This window comes from Chaetodon auriga, chromosome 6, assembly GCF_051107435.1.
Source record: "Chaetodon auriga isolate fChaAug3 chromosome 6, fChaAug3.hap1, whole genome shotgun sequence".
Lineage (NCBI taxonomy): Eukaryota > Metazoa > Chordata > Actinopteri > Chaetodontiformes > Chaetodontidae > Chaetodon > Chaetodon auriga.
In genome coordinates this window covers 5358875-5382629 of record NC_135079.1, presented here as the reverse complement: position 1 = coordinate 5382629, position 23755 = coordinate 5358875, and the positions used below count along the sequence as shown (strand labels likewise).

Below are 23755 nucleotides of genomic sequence, written 5' to 3'. Positions count from 1 at the left end.
GTGTATAATAATGTCCCCGAGTCTTAATTTAGTTCCTGAGGAAAGTTTCTTACAATAGAAATGTTGCAGAAGAAACCAATGACTTAATATACAGCATGTCTGCAGGTTGAAAGGCCTGATCGGGGGCCTGGATCAAGTTCAAAACGACAGCCGAAGCACGTCCACAAAGATAAGGAAGCACAAACATGCAGTGTACAAGTCAGAGGGGAAACAGTTTGACAAGAGAAGTATAAATATACAACATCAGCAGCGGCGTGGGAAAGGTCACCGTGGGAACTGGGCCTTGTTTTTTGTCAATGAGTTTTAGAAAGCCAAGCTCTGACTCCAGTACAACAGACTTTTGGGTTCCCACCCAGACCTATAGTCGAGCGGTGGTGTCACATCCATTCCTTCATTGTTCTCCAGTTTCCTTTGCTGCTTGCAGAGTTTGTCACGTTGTTCTCTGGACGGAGCTTTCTTCAGGCCGCGGCCGAGGCTGCGGTGACACGCCGGGTTCCCACGATCTCCTGCCCTTCCTCCAGAGTTACTGCTTGCTCACCGCTCCGAACAGGAAGACGGTGCAACAAGGCCACTGAGAGTGTGGGCTAATTTAGGCCGGCTCTGTCGGGTTTCCATTGTCTAGAGTGGGATTTACGTGAAAGACCATGTGCCTGTGTCTTCTCTGAAGCTCATCACCACAGTTATGTGTGCGTGCATGATGGGAGCCAGCGACGTAAATGCGCTTATAAGGGTAGAAGGAGGAAAGATCTTCATAATCAGTGAGAACATTTTCCAGTGAAGGGTTAGGTCAAGCTTGGAGGTCAGAGAGCAGCAGTGCTTCCTCTAATTTTATGCCATAAGACAGCGTTTTCTAACCCGGGGGTCGGGAATGCTGGTCGTTCGGACGTTCACTGCTTTGGTCCAGACTGAAATATCTCAACAGCTATTTGATAGATTGTCATGTAATTTTGTTGAGATATTCATGGTACCCAGAGGATGAAGCCTGCTGACTTCAGTGGTCCCCTGACTTCTTATCTAGCAAATGTTAGCTTACTAACATGCTAAACTAAGATGGTGAACAAATGTTATACCTGCCAAAATTTGCATGTTAGCATCATTATCATGTCATCAGAGCATAAAGTTGTCTGTCAGCCTCTGAACAGCTGTAGACTCGTCTTGTGAAATATTGGATAATTTTACCTCTTCGTGCCTCCCAACATGGACTGTGACAGGGGAAAATCTCTTCAAAGTCTTTGTTTGAGTGCATGTGACATATACAAAGGGCCAAAAGCAGCCATTCATTTAGTTTAAATGGAGACAGTCCAAAAATGCTGGAAGGCATTACCCAACTTTCCCAAACCGGTCATTGTACATATATAGCTCTTGCGTGTGCTTGCATGCATTTGATCTAAGCTTAATGTATCATATATTGTTGGGCCATGAAACTATAAAGTCAGACTTTACTCATACTACATTCCCCTCCATGTTTCACGTATAATAAATTGTCCTGAAACTTTAAAATCCATTTCTACCTCATCTTGTCTCCATCATCTCCTTCTCAGCCTCAGGATTAAAATGTAGTTAATAATTAAAATCACAGGGGATAACAGCTTTCCGCCTGCTCGGTACAGACCAGGTGGCCTCAGTGCTCTGTATGCTCTGTGTAGAGTACTTGGTTAATTAAAGTCACTCCCCCCGGCCTGGTTGCGTATTTTTGGGGATGTGATAAAACGCTGTGGCGTGGGGACACTCTTAAGTGCTGTGCTAGAGACAATAAAAGTGCTGCTGCACTCCTGCTGGTCTCACGTAGCCGGGTAATGCCAGTAGCACTGGGTTATGCTGACTAGCTAATTGAGTTGGTTGTGTAACAGTATGAAACATTCATCATACTGTAGTTCCTCAGGCTATGGACCACTGTGCCAGACAGTCAAGTTATTTTGAAATTTGTTTTGAGAGAAATATGGAGAATAAAGCCTGTAGGTATGCATGAAAGAGTAAAACTAAGTGTGTGTGTGTTTTAATCCAATATTTATGGGCCCGCACGCTGCAGGCCGGAGCTATAAGTTGTGATTTTTCCACTAAAAGTCTCCTCCATGTGGTGTACGTCATATGGTGGATGGAAATGGGACAGCAGGACTTATGTAATAAAGCGCAGAGCTGAGGGGCAAGATGAGCTTCTTTTAGAAAGAGCAGCTCTGTTGGCAATGGAGGCATCGACATATCTCAGTCAGATACGAGGCCCGCTGAGAGATTACCCACTTACACAGTTCCTGCAGACTGCCTCGCCCCCCTGAGATGACCATAATCCAACAGTCCACTGCTACTGTTCTATGAGGAAAAACTTCATGCAACAACTAACTTCTATGCTCACAATAAGAGTTGTGATTGTGTGCCTGAATAATTTGATTAACCGTTTCCAGTGGCTCTTATAATATACGAAATATTACCGTGTTTAACACTATTGATTAAATTGTGCTCAAATTTGACTGTTTTTCTTAGTCTTTCCATACTGATTATTGCTGCAGACTGTCATGAATTGATGTGCAGAGACAGGGATTATATGTGTCTGAAGATCAAGGCGGCTGCAGGACACACTCTCAGGACACTGAGGCTCTCCTGCAGGGCTTCATCACAGACAGACAATCAGCTTATAAAGGTGCTGAGTATGAACATGAGGACTCTCTGACGTGAACTCAGCACGCGTGAGTTTTATCACCTGAGGGCAGATCCCTGAGACAAAGAAGGTGACGCACGTGGGAGCGACTTGACCAATGTGTTTCCAACAGTCTGCGGCTGTTAGCCAGCTCCAGTTGGACAGTTTCCCTCTGAACAGACAGACTTTAACCTACAAAAACATTTCTTTACGATGCAACCTTTAAAGGCAGAAGTATTTTTTTTTTTTTATTTCTGATTGAGAGAAATATGAAAATAAACTTAAGGAGATTATTTTCCCATTTGTGACAAATTCATATGGTGCACAGACAGCATGTTTCTCAGTGGACTCTTCAGAGTTTGTGTACTGTAACCAGTCAGCTTTGCTGCTCATGCATGGCGACAGGTTAAACTTAGAAGAGTATTTCCTCTCACACCCAATGTAGTTTTGCCAAAGTGTGCCTGATTTGTCCTCTCCATTTGTTCTGCCATCAGTCAAAGTGTCTGGACATATCTTACAGTGATGATCTGCATTATTATTATTAGTATAATAGTATTTGGGGCAGCAGTTGGAGTGGAAAGCCACACAGCATCTACAAACCCTCATCCACAGCCCGTTAATCAGCCCCCAGACAACACGCTCTGCAGAACAGCATCCGCCATGCGACTTCTAAAAGTACATGTAAACAATCTGAAATCATCTGAAGAACAAAAGCGGACAATTTGTCCTTCCCGTTGACGCCCACACGCTCGGCTCCATTGTTGACGAGGACCTCACCCACAACAATCGCTGTCATCATCATAACTTCCGCTGAAGTTTTGGCAAAGAGAGATGGGCTGCTGGTATCCCAACTCTCCTCTGCACAGAGACCAGTTACCACAGTTATTCATGCCAGTGGACATGAAAACAAAAAGTGGGAAAATATGGGAATCCTGCACATGAATTCCAGTGCATCCCTGTGGTTGTTGTGATTAGCTGCACGTGTAAATCAACCTTTCACCACGCAGAATGTGGGACGCTGCCAGAGGGGAACAATGGGAACTTTACAAGACCGAGAGTTTGTCCAAACACACACAGTCACACACGGAGGCGACACACAAAACTACACAAGCACTTCTTCAGTTTTCTTCTTTTCTTTCTTGTGCTTTGTGATGGAGATAATTTAGCTGCAAGCATGAAACCTGAAGAAAGGTATATTCAGAAGTTGCTGTCCCAGTTCTGAGTTTTCCCCCTGTGTTACGCACATGTTTTTTTACACACAATGTATACAAGGAAATACGATATTTTTATTTTTCAGCAGGGATAAGATGTTTTCTAAAATCTGATCTGACCTGTGCACCTGCAGGCTGTACTGTGAGATCACTTCAGCAGAGTCCATTTCAGAGACCTGCCTCTATTTGAATTAAAACCACAGCAGACATACCAGCATCCAATGCACTTTGGTGTGTTTGTGAGATTTTTAAATCATAACGTGGAAACAACACCAATGCTACAGAGACAACCAGTGATAAATACTTTAACTAATCATGATCACTGTGTGTGGACAGCAGCTAATGGTTACCATACCACAAATTACATGTGAACAGAAATTGATATGCACTACATTAATTACTAAAAAGTTTCTTACCATCAATCAAACCCTTACTTTCATAAATGTGTCTGCATATATGATGTCAAAGTAAACAAGTCATGGAACAAAGGTTTTGCTGATTTGAGAGGGTGTCCTTGTGAGTTTTCCCAGTCTGGAACAGATTTTTCCTATTATTCCAACATCGCATGGCAAATCGGGAAATTCTGTCCTAAGTTTGCTAGCTAGCTACTTTACTTTCACTGTCAAAATGTCGTAGCGAATAAAGACTTTAGGACTGTGTAGATTGGTTGCAAGGAAACAATTATAGCACCGTCCAATCAAGGGCATCATCATGTAAACAGGAAACCAATGCAGCATCACAAGGAAGCAAAACTTCCAAAACAATTACAGGTTTTTAGACACAAGACATTCAAAACATTGGCAGAAAACAGTCATATATCCAAGCACTTTAAGCAGTTTAATGTCCAGTAACATTTGAGCAAAAAAAAGCACTATGGCCTGCAGTGTGAATGTAGTTTTATTGTTCGCTGCGCTTCACATATTTACTGAGACAGTGTTATGCTTTATTTAAATGACATTTAAATGGACTCGCCCTCTCTCTTACATGACTGATAACACCTCCAATTAGACCCATTTCTATCCTCACACATCAACATCTGGCATCAACAAGAGGATGCTCTTCAGGCGACAGTTTTTCAGACTCATTGTCCACCAAGCTCCTGCTGAATATTTCATCCTCAAAGCAGAGATAGAGTGTCCCGTGCCGTTCACACGATCTGTCTTTTGTCTTCGGTGTGAGGAGATCGGCAGACAAAACGAAATACCAGGTCAGCGGTGTTGGTCTCAAACAGCATCGAGGCGGCAGGTTGAAACTCGAGAGATGTTTTGTTTTTCAGCCAGCATCTCATGTGCGACTCTCTGACGCTGCGCTGGAGTTCATGGAGGGCAGCGGAGGGACAGTTTGTCCTGAAACCATGATGCTCAGTGCTCACCTGAGCTTCAGCCCGGGTTCAGATTGCTGTTTTCTGCTGCTGCTGCTGCGCATCTGCTGCAAACACAAAGGGCTGAAATATCTCAACAACTATTGGATGGATTGTCAGGAAGATTTGTTCAGACATTCATGGTCCACAGAGGATGATGCCCTCTGACTTTGGTGATCCTCTGACTTTACCTTTAGCGCCCCCATGAGGCTGATATTTGTGGTTTTAACTTTAAAGTCTTGGCAGCTATCGAATGGGTTGCCATGAAATTTGGTACATATTTCAATGCCTCCCTCAGGATACATTTTAATAAGTTTGTTGATTCCTATCCCATCTAGCGCCATCATCAGGTTAAAATTTTAATTCATGTAATACTTTATGATGGCTGATGACAAATAGCTGTACTAATGCCACTTTATGGGCATCTGCTGTGCTTTGTGTTAAGTGCTCATTAGCACAGTTAGCATGCTAACATGCTAAATTAGGAACGTCACCATGATAAACTTTACACCAGCTAAATGTCAGCGTGTTAGCACCGACGCCGTCAGCACCGACTCTAGCATTTCACTCAAAACCTGCTGGCAAGCACAGCCTCACAGAGCTGCTACCGTGGCTGTCGACTCTGTCTTGTTCTGGAATATTCTGAATGTTAATTTGGTAAAACTGAAGTGAAAACCAATTTCTACTGAAAACATTTAAGATTTACACACTGGAATATTGTAAACTATTATAAATAAAGTCAAAACATACAGTATATAAACTGCTCATGCTCTGCTGCATGCTGCCATTTATTGCTAATATGCTATGTGCTAAGTGCTAATCTACTAATCAGTCTAATCGTTCTTTACTGTGCTGTTTATTTGTTGCCATTAGAAATGTTTGTTGTTACCCATAATAACTCAAGTACTAATCTAAAGTATCTGATTGCAACAAATATGAATGAAATTAAACTGAAGTCACATTGTTTTTAATCTTGTCATGTGGGAACAGCAGCAATCCACCAGCGTCTGAGACTGAAAACAACACATATAGGTCAGCAGGGAAACAACGTCTCAGCACATTTCTTTGCATTACAAATAATGAGGCCAAGAATTCGACCTCGTTCTCAGTATTTGTTGGCAGTATCAGCGTGACTGCACTGAAAACGCTATGACTCTCTCCTGCAGAAGAAAAAGCTATCAATCTACCGGTCCCATGCAAGTGTGAGCTTGTTAATACGAAACACTCAAATTATTAGTCAGTCATGTTTCGTAAGAACATGTTTCCCTCATGGTGTATTCGTCTGTAGTGCAGACACTGTAATGACTAAAATAAGTAAAGGGCTGAGAAACACCTTCATAGCATGTTTTTCTAAGTTTATATTCTATGTTAAACTAATATATATTCTACTTAAACGGATATGGCAGTTTTCACTTCATGTGTTCTTCGCTGAAAAGAAATGCGCTCACAGCACCTTCTGTTCAAAGTTATGATCCTTTCTGTTGAACACAAACAGTCTTCTTCCAGTGGCACTTTGTCTGTTAGAGGTTAAATGCTTTGCTCAAGGGCAGTCGTTTACCTAACTGGTTTTTCACAGCCGCTCTGATTGTTTCCTCTCCTCCTCCAAATCCAATCTTCACATCCCTTTGTGTCTGATCTGTTCCTTGTTAGGTCCTCATCCTTGCGTGAATGTTTGGGAGACTGCCTCGTCTCATGACGTGCACTGAGGTGGTAAATCCTGGAAATAAACATTACCCTTAATTATCGGCAGTAAATCTCTATCACTCACAGAGGAGGAGATGTAGACTAAGAGATGAAGACAAGGTATGGAGGATCTTCTAAGTCTGAGTTGTCTGACATGCGGATTCTGCAGAGTAAAGGCTTAGCATGGATATTCACGTCCAGTGTGCATTACCAGAGAAAAAATGGTGGACTAGAAATTAATCTTGTTCTGCTGTTAAACTTGCTGTAAGCCACTCTTCACACTGCTGCTGTTATTTACACAACACAGGCTCCCTTGGAGGGTTTCACTCCCTGTTACATCATGAGGGTGCTGTTCCATGGTGGCTGGCAGGTGGCAATGACCCTCGTCCCCTGCTTACCCAGGCAAGCTGGACCGGCAATATTTATGCTGTGATGTGCCAGGATCAAGTAGCAGGCCTGCTATCTTGTTACTAATCTGATAATCTGTTGGGCACAGGAGATCTTTTCCATTCCTCCTTATGTAACAGGGTCTATGTTCAGATTCAAGATGAGCGTCTGGGCCAAAAGCTGACCGCTGTGAGGGACAGACGGACCGTTTTAGAGGAGGAACAGGACTCTGTGGTCACTTCCAGGCGCTGTATTAAACTTGTTTTTGTTTGTTTTTCCCCAAATATTCTCCCTAGTTTACATTGACTCCCCTTTTTTTTTCTTGCAGAGGTCAAAGGTCAAGGTCAACCATAGCGCAGGGTCCCTGGAGCAGTTGTAATGGTCCTGACCCCCAAACTGCCATCATATCCCTGAATTGATATTAGTGCATGTGTTTCCTTTACTGTAAATCTCTCTTCTTCTCTAAGTTGGCCTCCCTTTTCCCTGATTATCACCAGGCATCGTAGGTGGTCACATCACAAAAACACCAACGACAGTAACAATAGTGGGAATTTGATTACCTATAAGCAAGGACAGTGTTACCGTGGCAGCTGCAATGTAAATCAGACACAAGAAATCACTCCGTACTCCAACTTCTTTATCTCAGGCATCTATTTGAGATGTTTCTTGCAATACTGTACAGTGCACTGCTTATGTAGAAAAAAAAACAACATTTTAGCATATTATCCAGTGAGGCATTCATTATATGAGAGTATAAAAGGTGTCATTTTCAAGTAATAATAACAATTTTGAAGCTTGGATGAGAGCTAAGCTACAGGAGAAGCCACGACATACGGTCCTAAAGGAAACAGAAAGCACCCTATTAGCTGAAAAAAGCTTTGTTTGGGGCCTCAGGCACCGACGGCCAGACTGAAGAGTGTTCTGTGTAAAATTTGTTTTGAGAGTGGTTCAGCTGTACTTATATTGCCTGTTGGCAACATTGACATAATAAAGAGGGTCTTTCTGCAGAACACCAAAGTCAGCTAATCCTGGAGTGCACTGATTTAGAGAGAAACAATCTAGAAAAGTAGGTCAGTCCCTCAAGGCGAAGAACTATAGAAATAACACACCCATAGCATACATGACAACACCATCACTGGAAAAATACAGAGCATTCTGAACTACAATCCTCAACAGTAAGGCCGGGGAATGTTTATTGATTGAAAAAGTATTCAAAACATTTCCTTAAGTGAAAGTCGAAATACCACAAATACAATATCTGTACATGCTTCCTCATTTTTACTGTACAGAACATAGATACACTAAGTCTATCACACACTTAATCTATTGGTTCTGTTCATGCTCTGTAGTTACTGGCATGTGATAGCTGCCTTTACTTGTCACATACATACTGGATATTGGTTTATTGTACTATACTGGTACTGTTGTACTGGTTGCATACAAAACTGCAATTTGTTGTATTGGAACTTACTCTGTGCAATGGCTATAGAGTTTTCTAATGTAATCTAATTCTCCACTTCATTTGACTAAAAGTAAACAAACATTTAGCTGCTGCTAAAATGCTATATTCCTGGTTAAAGTAATCTATAGGAAATCATCATCATAATGTTTTACCTCTATTCTGCTACATTTCAGAGGAAAACGTGTACTTAAGCACTAAACTTTGCATGTTAAGATTTCCAAGTGAAATCTGTGATGGATTTGTCAAATGGACATGGTTGTAAATTAAACTGTTCAACAGTACAACCCCATTTCCAAAAAAGTTGGGACGCTGTTAAAAAACGTAAATAGAGACAGAATGTGATGATTTACAAAACAATGAAATTGAAAGTAGCACAAAGATCATATCAGGTGTTGAAACTGAGAAATTTCACTGTTTTTTTGAAAATGATATCCTCATTTAGAATTTGATGCCAGCAATATGTTTCAAAAAAGTTGAGACAGGAGGAACACAAGGCTGGAAAAGTTGTGAAATGCTGAAAGAAAACACCTGGGGGAACATCAGCAGTTAATTAGGCTGACTGGCAGCAGGTGAGTAACATGACTGGCTATAAAAAGAGCCTCCCAGATAGGCTGAGGCTTTCTGAAGCAAAGATGAGGAGGGGGTTACCACTTCATGACTAGTATACTCTGTCAATAGTGCAACAATTTAACAATAATGTTTCTCAACATAGAATTGCAAAGAATTTGGGGAATTCGTTGTCTATAGTAGATAATGTCATTAATAGATTCAGAGAATCTGAAGAAATCTCAGTACTCAAGGGACAAGGCCGAAAACTAGTGTTGGCTGGCCGTGATCTTCGGGCCCTCAGACAGCACTGCATTGAAAACAGACAAGCCAAAAAGTATCGTCTCTGAGCACAGTTTGTCACACAAATGCAAGCTGGAACTCTGCCATGCAAAGAGGAAACCGTATATAAACCAGATCCAGAAACGCAGCCGCCTCCTCTGTTCCCAAAGAGCAGGAAGACATTCCACTTTGAAAGTGACAGCAGCTGGTCTCCTCAGTTCCCAAACGCTCACAGAGTGTTGCTAAAAGAAGAGGTGATGCAGCAGAGTGCTAAACACGACCCTGCCCCAGCTTTTTTGAAACGTGTGGGTGGGATCATATTCTAAATGAGGACATAGTTTTCAAAAACAATGATAACATATGTTGTCTTTGTATAACATTGAGCTTCAGTGTTCTGCATACCATCACATTCTGTTTGTATTTACATTTTATACAGTGTCCCAACTTTTTTGTTTTTTTTGGAAATGGGGTTGTACATAAATTGTAACACTAAGAGAGGCAATTCTACCACCAAACAAGCATACTCTCACGTTTCACATTAAGTAGACTTTGCTGCTAATGCTGTACTTTTACGTACGAATTTTGACTGGTAATGGAGTATGTTTGTTTTGTGGTATTGCTGTTTTTGCCATGTAGATCTAGTTACCCTAGTTGTTCCACTACTAAAGATAAGAGAAACAAATATACGCCCATTCAGCCAACAAACAGGTTTCCAGTGTAAAGTAAGCGAAGGCACACTTAACATAAAATATCTAATAAATGCTGTTGTGATTGCTTCCATGTGAGTTTTAACCAGTTTGTTTACTTTAAGGGCGGTTTTAAAAAAAACAGTCTCACTTCCTGGTGTGTGTTACCCATGGTGCCTTGCTGCAGCTATAAAAGCCCCTGCGTGCCGCCGTTCACCGCAGTTTCTGCTGGCAGGCGATGTGGTGAAAACAAACTCATCTCTCCCACGAACAGTCCCACTAAAGACTTTTACTGCAAAAGCGTTCAGCTTAATTTACGGATGGTGAACTTTTCTTTTGAGGTTTTATTGAATAGTAATTGTTTTAGCTGCCACAAAGGACCTAAAGACCCGTGTTTCCTCGAAGCTATCATGCTGAACACCGAGGAAAGGTAGGAGGATGCTAATATTCTTCTAGAAACATCAACAAAACAGACGTTAACGGCTGCCGCGGATGTCAGTTGTCCTAATTAGTGGAGTCTCAGTTTGAAGTAAAGTTATGTAGAGTCGGGCTTGTTGAGATAGTTTCACTTTACTTTTAGCTAGCTCGCTAAACAGCAGGAAAACAACTGCTAAAGAAAATTAAGCAGGCTGTCCTACACGCAGAGTTAGATGCGTTCAGGCAGCAGCTGCCGAGTTAAACATCCAGCAGACACGATTTAATTTTTGAACACCAGAAACAAAGGAGCCTTGAACGCATCATGGCTGTGCAAAGTTGACGTGAAATAAACTTTTGCTCATTTTAGTGGTGCTGAAAGGCTGCTGAAGGTCTCCAGATCATCTTTTTTCACCTTTCTTTCCCTTTTCAACGCTTTTTTCCCCAATTAGGAAACTTTCTCCTAAGTACCAATGTGTCTTCCGGGAACCTGCAAGTTGTTTCTTGTTGGTTCGAATCCTGTAAGAAATGGGGTCCCAACCAAGTATTATCATGATTATTTTCACTATCGATTATTCTATCGAAAGACTAATTAATTAATTTGTCTGTAACACGGCTACAAATGGAAAGAAATGCCATTCAGTTTACAGATAGTCTGAAACTTTTTTTTTGTTATTTACAAAGGTATTAAACAGAGAAAAGTTGCAGATCCTTATATTTGAGAAGCTGAAAAAGGCAAACTCTAGATAGCTTGATAAATAGCTTTAGTGATTTATTGATTAGCAAAATACTTGGCAGCAGCCCTACAGAAATTAATTCAAGGACCACTGGAGCTCAGAAAAAATGAATCAATTAATGGATTAGTTGAGGGACAGAGGATCAATTGGCATAAATTTTGCTAATTGGTTAATTAAGTCATTTATCAAGCAAAAAATGTAAATATGTGCTAATTGCAGCTTCATAACTGTGAGGAGTAAACTATTTTGTTCTGTTTTTATCATTGGAAATTAATTACCTTTGAGTTTTGATCTATTGGTTGGAGGGGGAAAAAAAAGCTTTTTCAGGCAGATATCAATATTTGAAAGTTTTAAAGTCACGTCTGATACCATATATTTATGATGAGGATTTCTCCAGCCAAGACTCACACTGGTTATGGGGCCATTTTACAGTCGAAAACTTGTCAGTGCTCTCTGGAAGACAAACTACACATCAAACGCACCTTTGGTGATTCTGCACTGTAATTTCTTGTAACTTCCCAACCACCATATATGCTTACACTGATGTGTGTCTGATGACCTAAAATCATCCAACGTGGGATATTGACCCATTTCTGACATGCTCTAAAGTGAGCCATTAATCAAAAAAATAAATAAATAAATAATGGGCAGACTGATCGATAATGAATGTTATAATTAATTGCAGCCCTGCTTACAGTTTTGCTAAGTGTAGGCTTTTTTTTTCCCCACATGGTACATACTGTACTGAACAAGGTTGCATTTTATTGCCTTGGCTTTTCCAGTTTCTAACCTTTACTGCGTGCATGTGCAATCCAGTAGTGGCTTTGTAGTAATCTTAAGATGCTGTATTTGATTTTGTACGGGGTGTTTGTCCTATTGCATCACTGTAGAGGTCCTATAGGGATTTGGTGTTGCTGTGATGGTGTTATGTCTGTTTATTATGCGTTGCTTCTTTCTTAAGAATTGACTGTGAGATAATCCCTCAATACATCATTTTATGAGCAATTACATGGATAAATTGTAGCCTGTCTGTTTTTTTTCCTCTGTACGCAATCAGAGGCATAAGCCTTGCTGTTGTCCGCTGTGTGTTTACCATCTGACAATGAGCGAGAGAGGGAGCGCTCCATTGATGCAGAGAGCCAGAGCAGTGACTGTATTAGCTCTCTGACTGTTATAGCCCTGTCAGCTGAAGGCATCAACTGGCCTACATCAGCCTGGTTGCATAACCCCCCCCCCCCCCTTCACTTCTCAAGCATCAATGGAATGTGAGTGTGTGCGTGCGTGCATGCATGCGTGTGTGCGTGCATGTGTATTAGAGAGGAGTCGGGGGTGCATACAGTAAAAAAGGGCTGGATTATCTAACCAGAGCTACCTGAGTGTAAGTAAGTGCCCCTGTAAGTGACCTGGAGACTGATCTCTCCTGCTGTCGCTGGAAGATTTTGCATCAGAGCAATGTTAAATTTTCCGTAAGGTAACCAAAACATTAACTGCAAACCGGTGTCAGCTGGCGTCTGGAAATGGCATCGTCAGCTCATATAGTTGACTGCAGGCGGGACAGTGGTACAAACCTTTAGCGTGCGCCTACAAGTGAGCTGCAGGCAGGCTTGAAATGAACACATTCCACTGGGGGAAAAACACCCACCAACAGGCTCTTCACATGTGGAAAAGAAACCAGTTTAGAGCTGCAATTTGCAAGATTATCTTTTTACCAATTAAACTTTGAACTTGTATTTGTTTAATGGTTCCATAGAAATTCAGCTAAAGTTGATGTAGAAATCAGTTAAAGCTAAACCTTCTTACTACCTCTGAAGTGAGAGGATGTGTCGCTTTTGTTTCTGATATCATTGTAAAATTAATATCTTTTGGCCTTTGGCGATATTTAGTTTAATATCATAGATGACTAAGGAAACAGGCGCTAATCAACTTCTTATCTATTCAGGAAGTGACCTTTTACTGTCAGTGTGTGGGCACTGTTTTCCAGTGTGATGAGACTGTTTATGCCGGCTACACGGACTTGTTGCTACCTTTTTCTTTGTTTTTTCTGGAATGAACACAAGCAGATGTCATTGTTTTCATTTTCCCTCCAAGTGTTTTTGATTATAGCTCACCAAACTGTGCCTGTACTGACAAAGCCTCTGCTGAATTGAACTATGCACATGTTGGATTCCACAAGCTACAATGAGCCAGTGTTTGGGTGGGTGTCTCTGTAAGGGGCGATTTTAAAATTGCCATGCACTCCACATTAGTGCTGCCTGTTTGCACAGTCTGGTGGGTTTATTCTTTGCTTCTTTACTGAACAAATCTGTCTGTTTTTGCAGTTTGGACATGTTGTGATGCCTGTTTACTTGGATTTTCCCTGTTTCCCTGTCTGTCTTTTTCTCGAGTGCCACTGTGAGGTTGACATTTGTAGTTTTTAATGGAAAGTCTCGACAGTCATGAGGTGATTGCGGTGACATTTTGTACAGATGTTCATGTTCCCCTCATGATGAACTGTAAGAGCTTAGGTCATCCATTAACTGTTCATCTAGCACCATCAGAAGGGACCTGAATTGGTCTAAATGTATTACCTGCAGTAAAGATTCCTGCAAAAATGATGACGTTCCCATCATCCTTAGTCGTACTTTGTGTTTAGTGCTAATTATTGTTAGCATTCTGTCAGGCTAATCTAAGATGATGCTCATGGTAAACAGGTCTGCCATTCACTGGCTCGTTGGCATGCTGACCTTGGCATTTAGTTCAAAGAGCTGCTGTGCCCAAGTGCAGTGTGTGCCTGACCAGCCGTGAACAGCCACTGTTTGGCTGCAGAGGTCAGAGCAGTGGGCTTTGACAGGGATACGTCCAACCACACTCAGGTTTCAGAGCACGTGTGTCTTTCCTGTTTCTGTCTCGACATCTTTTCCGACACGCTGTTCTGCCAAACGTCCAGGGGTCACAGGAGGTCTGAGGACCCTGTGTTTACTTTCCTGCATACAGCAATGTGTTGTTTATGTCTCCAACCTACATCGTCTTCGCTACAGGTTTTTTTAGGGGGGCCGATAAGTTTGTTTATGTTGATTATCTGGGTTTGTGTTGAGTCTTTTTTCATTTCTAAGCTGGTAATTACAGTGTTAGAAGTTGGTTGTGCTTCAGTCTTCTTGGAGGACCTACCAGAGCGCTTCCTGTTTTGGTTGAATCGTGCCTTTCTTGGCTGACGGCCAAACTTCAGCAGCTCAGAAACTGGCCAACTCAGGTCGTTCATGCCCTGAAACAATTTACCTGAATCAGTTCTCAAAACAACTCGCAGCTCAGGAAGAGCAAACTGGAAGTGGAAGCGTTCGTCCCTTAGGAAAAAAGTTTCTCTTGCATACACACACGCTTTCTCGCATACTGGGAGAATCAGACGATGACGCACTTGGCATCTTTGAATCTCTCTGCAGCACACAGATGATTAAATCCTCACCGGCATACTAACAGTCCAGGCTTTTGAGTGTACTGGGCCTTCACATTGCTGCACAGAGTCTGTATCACCCATCAAGCCGACCTCCTTTAAAAACATAACCCATATTCTGTTTTTAGGGTGACCTCACAACCTATCGGGGGGGCTAAAAGCTGCTCCAGCTAGAGTGGCATCGTGGTACGGGAGGGCGGGGAGGGCTGCTTGGAGTGTGGCTGAAATGTCAGAGGACGAAAGTGTTGTCTTTCAAAACAAGCTGGCATTTCAATCAAGGACAGGTTCTTGTGTCCGTCTCTGAAAGGGAAGATGGAAAAAGAGGAGCTTGACATCTTGGCAAGTGTGCTTATCTGTTCCTCCATCCGCGGCCTACCTGTTGTCCCTGATATAGTCTATAACGGTTTTGTTTCTGAGGAATAAATGAAGAGGAAATCTTGGCTGTCTAGGTTTAGTTTTAGTGATGTACTGCCAACATTCACCTCATTCTGAACTGCACTGTTTTTAGAGGAAACTCTGGTACATGTAGTCGTTATACCTGCAGGATACTGCTGCTTTATGTGTGCTGAGACTGCAACCTTTCATTCATCTATTTTAGTTATTAGTATTTTTTATAGTGTATGTGTTTACAGTAAGTCAGTAGTGGAATGTAACAGTACATTACTCAAGTACTGTACTTAAGTACAATTTAAATACACTAAGTATTTCTCTAATCCATATTTCAGTATTGAAATATTGTAATATTGCGCACACCTATGGTGATCTTATAAAATCAGATGTATTGTTATAGATTAAACTACCTAAACTACTTATTAAAGTAGTTAGCATTAGTTCATACTTGGCTGCTCCTTCCACGTTCATGCATCGTTAATGATAAAACGTCATACTGTGACACGGACAGGAGTCGTTCTGGTGCATAAGGAGTACTTCTGCTTTGATTTTACATAAGATTTTAAATGCAGGATTTTAACCTGTAATTGAGTATTTTTCTGCCATGGTTGCAACTTTTTAGGACTGCCGCTCAAGATTATTATTGATTAATCTGCAGATTATTCTCTTGACTAAGCAGCTAATCATTTGGTCTGTAATAAACATCAGAAAACACTGAAAAATGCCCGTCATTGTATCTTGGAGCTCGAGGCTGAAACATCTAATTGTTACAGCTCGTTTACTGGAATAAAGGATCACCAAAATTAAAAGAAGCAGACAGTACACTACAGTAACAAGGAGAGCAGGACACTTGACGTGTTGTCCCTGCATAGTTAAGAACCGGGTGCGTGCTGTCGCTGCTGTGGAGTGAGCTGGCAGGGCATAATGAGCTCTGTTTTCCATTGCACACTTTGGTTCGTAGCTATGCAGATGAGGTCGTCCAGGTTACCTGTCTGGTCTGTGGGGAAGCTGTGACACAGATCCTCCCTCTGACAAACCAGACACATGTAGCTGAGGTTTTTCTGTGGCACGTGACTCGTATCCCCGTATTCCCCCACAAACAGGTCAGTCTAGCTGGTACAGTTTCAGATATATGAATGTGTCAGGTTTCAGCGAAGGTGCTAGAATACCGTGTGGACAAAGCTGGTGCATGTTGGTGAATTTGCTCATCTACAAGGCCAGACCGAGGATCCCCAGCCCTCATGTCCAGGCCCATCTGGCAGCATCGGCCGGCTGCCATCATGTCTGGTTTGAGACGCACGGCCGTAACTCAAAACGCCCAAGATGTGTGTTCCCGAAAGCCTCCCGAGCTATTTGCAGAGGTGTTTACAGATCATGTGCTTGTTTGTGATGCATGCCTTCCACCGCATGCACAACTCATCAAGAACTCTGTGCATGCTGTGGGAAATCAAAGGCTTTTATTTTGTCTGTGGTCGGCTCGTCATAAACTTTTTTTCTTCAGGAATCAAAGGACTGAAAGTTCATAGAATAATTCAATAATTTTTAGTGTTGCTGATGTCCATATCACATGCTCGTTGGCTTTGTTCTCTGTTATGTACAGGGTTGGATGAATGTCACAAATCTATGTATAACCAACCAGACCCGACTGACTGGAGCACTGAGTCTTAAGGTTTAAGGCAGTCGGTGTCCTACTTCCACCTTTTAGAAACTCCACTGACAGATCCTTCAGCCTGAGGCAAACATTATCATATTGCTCACAGGACTAAAGTCACATAGGAGGAGTTTGTGTTCTTTGTCCCAGGTTACACTTTAATCAGTGTCTGGGCAAACTGCTGGAAACCTGCTAATTACATAAAGGGATCCCACAAGTGAGCAGACAGTATAATCACGTGACATCCCAGTCTATACTGTAGAGGTGGGGCATTTTGCCACAGGTGCTTGAGTTTGCTCATTACGGGAACGCCCTTAATGAAGTTAAAATGACACTGTGTGAGTGAAGCAACAAGGCCAGAGGTTTGCATCAGTAGCAGAGCAGGATTTGTCATCATGTGTTTCAGTTTCATTTCTGTCCGTTCGAGTTAAAGATGGAGTTGTCGTGTAAACGCTCAAAAGTTCGGTTTAGATTCAGTGTTTCACACCAAAATGCACTGTGTGAATCCTTGAGGTCTAACAAACGCGTTGAGCGCGTCTCCTTCCTCATTAAACATTTGCATCGTCTACATCCAGGTTACTTCTCTTCTCTTCTTTTTTCCCCACTTTGGTTTGGTGCATTGCTGTGTGTCATCACTGCCAAACGACGATCACCAGAATGAAGTGAAACTAACGGCACGATGTGAAAAACATTGCTGCATTGCGCAACAAGCGGTTTAAAAACGCCACAGGGTACCTTTTTAAATGTCCTGATGCAGCTGAAACAGAGGCTCGTGCCTTGAACCATTTCCTTTAAATTGGCCCGGACAGATCACCTCACAGACTCTGACCTGGATTTGAACACTGGATGGACTCTAAACAGCTCTGGAAGCAGCCAACACTAACAGTGTCCAAACAGTTTAGTTTGGCAGGCTCGCAGCTGGTAGTTATGTGTCACATTGAGTGCAGCTCTTCATTCAAGCTAGTCAGTGTGAACCAGGACCTAGAGAGGCCTGGTTACTTAAAAAAACAAATGACTTTTAGTCAGTTATGGAATAAGTCTTCATTCGCCTCCCAGTATAGCTGTTTTTATTTTAGAGCAAGTACAGAACCGATTCAGTGAGACAGTCTGAAACACTGCTTCATCTTTCTCCTTTCAGTTCCTGGTTAGCGGGGTCTCGGCTGCCCAGCTCCATCCCTCAGTCTCCGGGGCCTCTGTGGTGCTCCTGATGCCCCTCACCCACAACTGAAGATCCCGGGTGGGCGAGGGACTGTAAGGGATCACTCTCTCTACGTGCTACTACACAAGGTGACGGTCCTCGACTTCACACAGAGCTGTAGTTCAACATTTGTAAAGCTAACTTTAAAACTGTTGTTATAAGAGAGTTGGATGAGATAAGTCTTTGTCCCAGATTGGTATTTTAAAGACTTTTTATTTTGATATAAATGATGAAAAAAGAGTGACCATGTGTTGCTCTTATTCGCTGTAAGCACTTTAGGTAATAACTGTTAAGCGCTTCGTCCCTCAGCGACCACTCGGACTCATTAAACACACTAAACTCTTGCTAATGAGTTTTAGCCTCATTTTGCTAAGTTCCCTTTTTTTTCTTTTTTTCTTTTTTTAAGCTCAAAAGTCCTTTAATCTGTGTCCCACTCATCAGCTGCACCTGCAGTGGATTCACTGCATGAATTCCTTCATTCGCCTCGTTTCCCCCTTATAATATGAGTCAGAAAGTAACTTATTAACATTTTCTATTGAATTTCTGTGTTTCGTAAACATCAACACGTAGACTCCTGTGTCCTCTTGTGCACGTGTGTCATGTTGTACCCCAGACATGTGACTGTCCCTGAGGATTAGAGATTTAGGATCAGCCAGATCAGTCACAACTGCCATATTAACATCCTCATCTGTCCTCGGCGAGCAAAAAAACCCTGTAACGTTACGGCTTTATCACATTTGGTCACTGAGTACAAACTCTTGCTTACATTCAGTTCAAGAAATCTTAATTGTCCCCGCAGGGAGAAACATTGTGTACAAGGAGTATACTGTGCTTTTATTTCCTTTTAGACAAGGAAGTATAACTTGATTACACGTCTGTTTTTCAGTATTTGTGCATTACACAACTGTTGCATCAATGACACATCAGATCCAGTACATAGAAGTAACATAAGAGTAAAATAATGTACCAACCAAACAGGCGACTCATTTAAATTTAGACATCACAGCTTTCAGACAGAGCTCACACTAAGCCGCCTCATGCTGTCAGTACAACATCATACGCCTGACAAAATGAGACCGAGAGCTCAGTACAGTCCATGTGGTTTGTCAAACCACACATCAGTCACAGTTCAAGACTTCAGACTCTGCTGTGCTTCGTCAAGAAAGCGGCACGGCTACAACCACTTCCTCACCTCACCTCAGAGCCGCCCTCAGATGCAGAAGGCTTTTTACGTTTTCGTGTCGTCTGGTTTTTAAAGTTTAAAGTGACGTCGTCTTTTAACAGAGTAGACAAGACTGAAAAAGCCAAAATGCCAAGGTTTCGTTCAGAAGTCAAACTTTTCCTGTTTGTATGTCAGTGTAGCTCCAGTTTATGGAGCAGGCTTTCAGTGGACACAGTTTTAAAATCAATCTTGACGCCGAATATACGATAAACTGAATGATTTTTTCTTTTTCTGTCGCTTCCATTGTAATCCAGGATGAAAAGTTAACGGTGACACAGGCCACTCCAGTGAGCGGGAACCCCTCTCTTCTGCGCTTCCACTACCAGCTGAGTGAGCGCCGCTCGGCCTCCTGGGACACGGCTCTATCAGAAGACAGCCTCTTCCTGGAGATCCCTGCCGGGCCGCTGGTGGAGGGGAGCAAGGAGGGGTAAGGATCTGTTGATTTACAGTGACGTCTCAACAGGGGACATTTTTCTAAATAAAAACTCCTCCAGAAATCCATCTTTATATCAAATCCTCCCCTTATTTAGGTTTGAAAAGTTGCTCGCCAAAGTAAATTTACAGTACATCCAGAGTCACTGCTGTGAATCTCACTACAGCTGATGTCTTTTCAGAGCTGCCTTCAAGCCCACAGGGAGATTTAATTTTATTAAATTCTCTCGTTTAGTCCTGGCTTGAGTGTGAGACAGAAATCAGCCGTGGCTTATGTCAAGATTAATTGTTTTCCCACAGTATCAAATAAACTGTGTTGAAATAGAAAAAACCCTGTCAAGTCGTGTCTAACAGAGCAATTAGTGCAAACCATACAGGGCTAACTTGTACGTGAGAGGCTGTTATCGTGTTTAACGGCTATCAGTGTGCCCTAAATTAAAATGGATGCTATTAAGTTTCTGTTTTCATCGCCTGTCTCTGGCTGTAATCGATGCTGGGACAGAGTAACCTTGCCCGCTGCGGGCACAGAGCCAGTCGTCTGGGCAGCCAGCTTCGCAGCTGCTACTGCATTATTATGTAAACTTGCAGCTCTTATGTAAAGAGAAAAAAATAAATGTGCGTCATCCGCTCTCCCCTCGTTCACCGGCCCTCTCTCTGTGTTCATGTCGCCAGGCTAACGGCTCTGCTGGAGTTTGCAGAAGAGAAGCTCAAAGTTAACTTCGTGTTCCTGTGGTTCCATAAAGGCAGAGACGATCGATGTAAGTGCGCTTCTTATCTTCATTTACTCTTCTTTTGTTTTGGTTTCTCGCAGCTTTTGTGCATTGATTTGAAAATATGAAGACCTTTTAACCGGGTCCCCAGTCAATAGTAAAGATTTTTGCTCAGTGTAGTGTGTGGACATGCCTGGGTTAACGAGTTCTGAGGCCCTGCAGCAAAACTTTGTTGTGTGTTGGCTGAGCCGGCCTCTGCAGCGGGGTTAGCCAGCGTTGACAGCTCTCTCAGAAGCTGAAAAATTCACCTTCAAGCTTCAGTACTTAAGTATGCTTTGTATCTTGTTTGTCTAATCTGTGCAGAAATAGAAATATAAAAACAATGATTTGTGGTTTTAGGGGGAGTTTGGTCCAGGGGTCTGTACAGGCACAGATATATGTAATCTGACTGTGACAGCAAGACTCTGGAGGCGGCACACAGCTCAATGCCAGCAGCCTTTAAGACACAACATATTATGAAACAGATTACAAAAATAAGGAGAACCTCCAAACAAGCTCAGGGACAGCATGTTCTAAACCCCAGTGTGGATCCATCATCATCATCATCAACATCATCATCATCCCAAGATGCAGACAGTGTGTTAGTAAGTGAGCTTTAGAGGTGTTTGTAGGCACAGAACTGTGGAGAGAGCTGGGCTTTCCCCTGCTTCCAGTCTTTATGCTAAGCTAGGCTAACTGCGGCGTCATAGTTCTTGCACAGACATTTTCTCATGTTACTCTTGAAAAGAAAATGACACAGCGTATCTGTAACCAACTCAAATTACCCCCAAACTGACACCAGGAGCACTTCTGACTGTCCTCGTGTCTCCTCAGTGTCCATCATCAAGACGTTCCACTACATGGGCTTTGAGATGGTGAAGCCGGGAAACCCCATGGTACCAGCCCGGCCCGATCTGGCCTTCATGGTTTACTCTCTAGACAACAGCAGCTCAGATGAGGAGTGACTGCCACACCGGCTCCTTACACCTCCCTCTCCCACCCTGACCCCCCCCCCCCCCCTCCCTCACGCCTTCTGCCTGTTTTCCTCACGTCTCACTCTGACACGAAACCCTCCTCTCCCTCAGACATCCCTCATCACTGACTGGGAGGTGTCACTTTTTTTTTTTATGGACTTGTGATTTAAGGGGGTGTTTGGGAATGGTGGGATTTCCATGTGACGCAGACACCCCCGCCTCCCCCTTGTCCCTTCCCTGAGGATAACTGCAGATTGGAGCGGCGTCGCTTGAACTAAGTCATCACGAGCATCGTGGGATTTCTTTTTTATTTCCCTGCTTAGCGGTTCCTCCTTTGGCCACATTATTTGTTTGTGTTGCCATCAACAAGACAAACAACTGTTGACATTCAGGAGAAGGTGGTGTTTTACATTAAAATTCAGCATATCTCTCCTCTGACAGCTTCAACCTTTTCTAAGGAAAGACTTTGGTTTGTCTTAGTGTGCTGTATACCATGCAAACGGTGATTGTAGGGCTAAAAGAGGGACTTATGGGTTTGGTATAGTCAAAAAAAAAAGTGTTGTTTTGCTTCATAATGTAGATGGGTTAAAGCCTGATGTGTTACATTTAACATTAAAGCACATGTAAACATTTCTTCACACTTCTTCCTGATGTATGTTAAGGCATCATTCCAGCACGTCACGCGCTCTGGGTTTCTTTTTGTTCTCTCATCTGCCCAAAACCGCCTCGCCACAAATGTGGAATTATCCTGTCTGTCTCTCAAGACTTAAAGAGGCCGCCTGCATGTTGAATGTCACAACAGGGAAGCTGCCGGCTTGCAGAGGCGAACACCGTCGCTCCTGGCCCCGCTCTGAGCAGTAATCAGCCCTTCAGGCTGACAGCGGGGGTTATTAGAGAGCTGGAGTGGATGGGGTTCGCTTCACGTGTCACACTGAAACAAACATGTGCTTTGTACTTTTCAGTGGTCCTAAGCTGAATAGCTGTTGGTGTAAGATGGTCAGGTTTTAAAAAGAAGCCCCACTTAGCATTAAAATGTACACACCATGTCTGAATGGAGCGAAGCTTTAGCCCCAGTTTGTGCCTCTCAAACTCAAGTCGAAGTAAACATCTGTTAAAAATAAAAATCTGGCAGATCAGTCACTGAAAACCCTCAAAGGTTGTTTGACAGCATTTATGATCCTGAAGCTGAATCCTCTTCTGACTGGATGAAAGGTCTGTTTCTCAACAAGACACAAATCTTTAACCTGTCACTTTAAGTTGAGGCTGGAAACGATTGTTTGTCCACGATGACATTAAAGATCAGCGCAGACAAACTGATGCTGATACAGAACTTTTTTTTATTCTACGTAAGTTCCAGCTGCCGCCTTTTATTTAAATGAGGAAAAAGAAGTGCAACTTTTCCAACAGCAAACAGTGTTTTTTGTTTTCTTTGTCCAGATGGTTCTGGAAATATCTGTAGAACAGTGTCAAGTTTTGTTGAACAACCTTCTGGGTGTTTCAAAGATCACAGAAATATCCTGTGACTCACAAACTGGGGCCAGCGAAGCTCGGTTCAGCCCCGTACAGGCCTCAGTAGTACTACTGTCCCTCACCAGCTGAACGCTCGGCGGCAGCGAGGCTTTTTGTGCCTAGAGGAGAGTGCAATGTCAATATTTTTTACTCTTGAGTCTTATTGAGGAATGTGTCCATGTTCCGTGTTCAGTCCTGTGCAGATCCAGACCCACGCTGTGTGAGGGAGCGAGCTCGCTGTGGAGGTACAGCAGGAGCACTTCAGGTGATTACCGTATATGCAATTAGAGTAAAGACGCACCTGTGCAGGTTTTTTTTTTTTTTTTTTTTAGTTTTGTGGTTTTTAGTACTCTGAACAAAACGCCAAAGAATCCACTCTGTGTGTAACAAGCTGTCCAGTCACATCGTCTCGCTTTCAAACTTCAGCTCTTTTTAACCTGATGTGTAAAGCAGCAGTGATCTACATTCCCCATGTCAGCCATACTACCTGTAACACCTCAGAGGAAGGTGACGTCGGGATGGGGTGGGGCCTTTCTCTTCTGCATGTGTTCAGATCATGAGTCTTCGTTGCTACTGATTGAGCCCTGACTATAAGCTGTTAGGAAATGTCAATATATGAATTTTCTCAGAGGTATATTTTTATGTATGTGTATTTCTCTAATGTTTACTGTGATAGTGTAGGGATTTATTTTTTGTTCTCTGTGACATGCAGTACTTAGCAACCATTCAACGACAATCCACACTTATATACTCTGGAATTTTTTGTCTTTGGGGAAAAACAATAAAAGTTGTTATCTAAATGA

At 42.6% G+C, this 23755-nt stretch overlaps 1 protein-coding gene across 1 annotated transcript; it reads left to right on the top strand.

Moving 5' to 3' along the window:
• The first annotated feature begins 10483 nt into the window (after nt 1-10483).
• Nucleotides 10484-23755, top strand: oaz2a (ornithine decarboxylase antizyme 2a). Its single transcript, XM_076732793.1, is given in 6 exon segments — nt 10484-10679; nt 18007-18073; nt 18075-18155; nt 19543-19715; nt 20393-20478; nt 21304-23755. Coding segments are annotated over 6 exon segments (648 nt in total). The 5' UTR covers nt 10484-10569; the 3' UTR covers nt 21435-23755.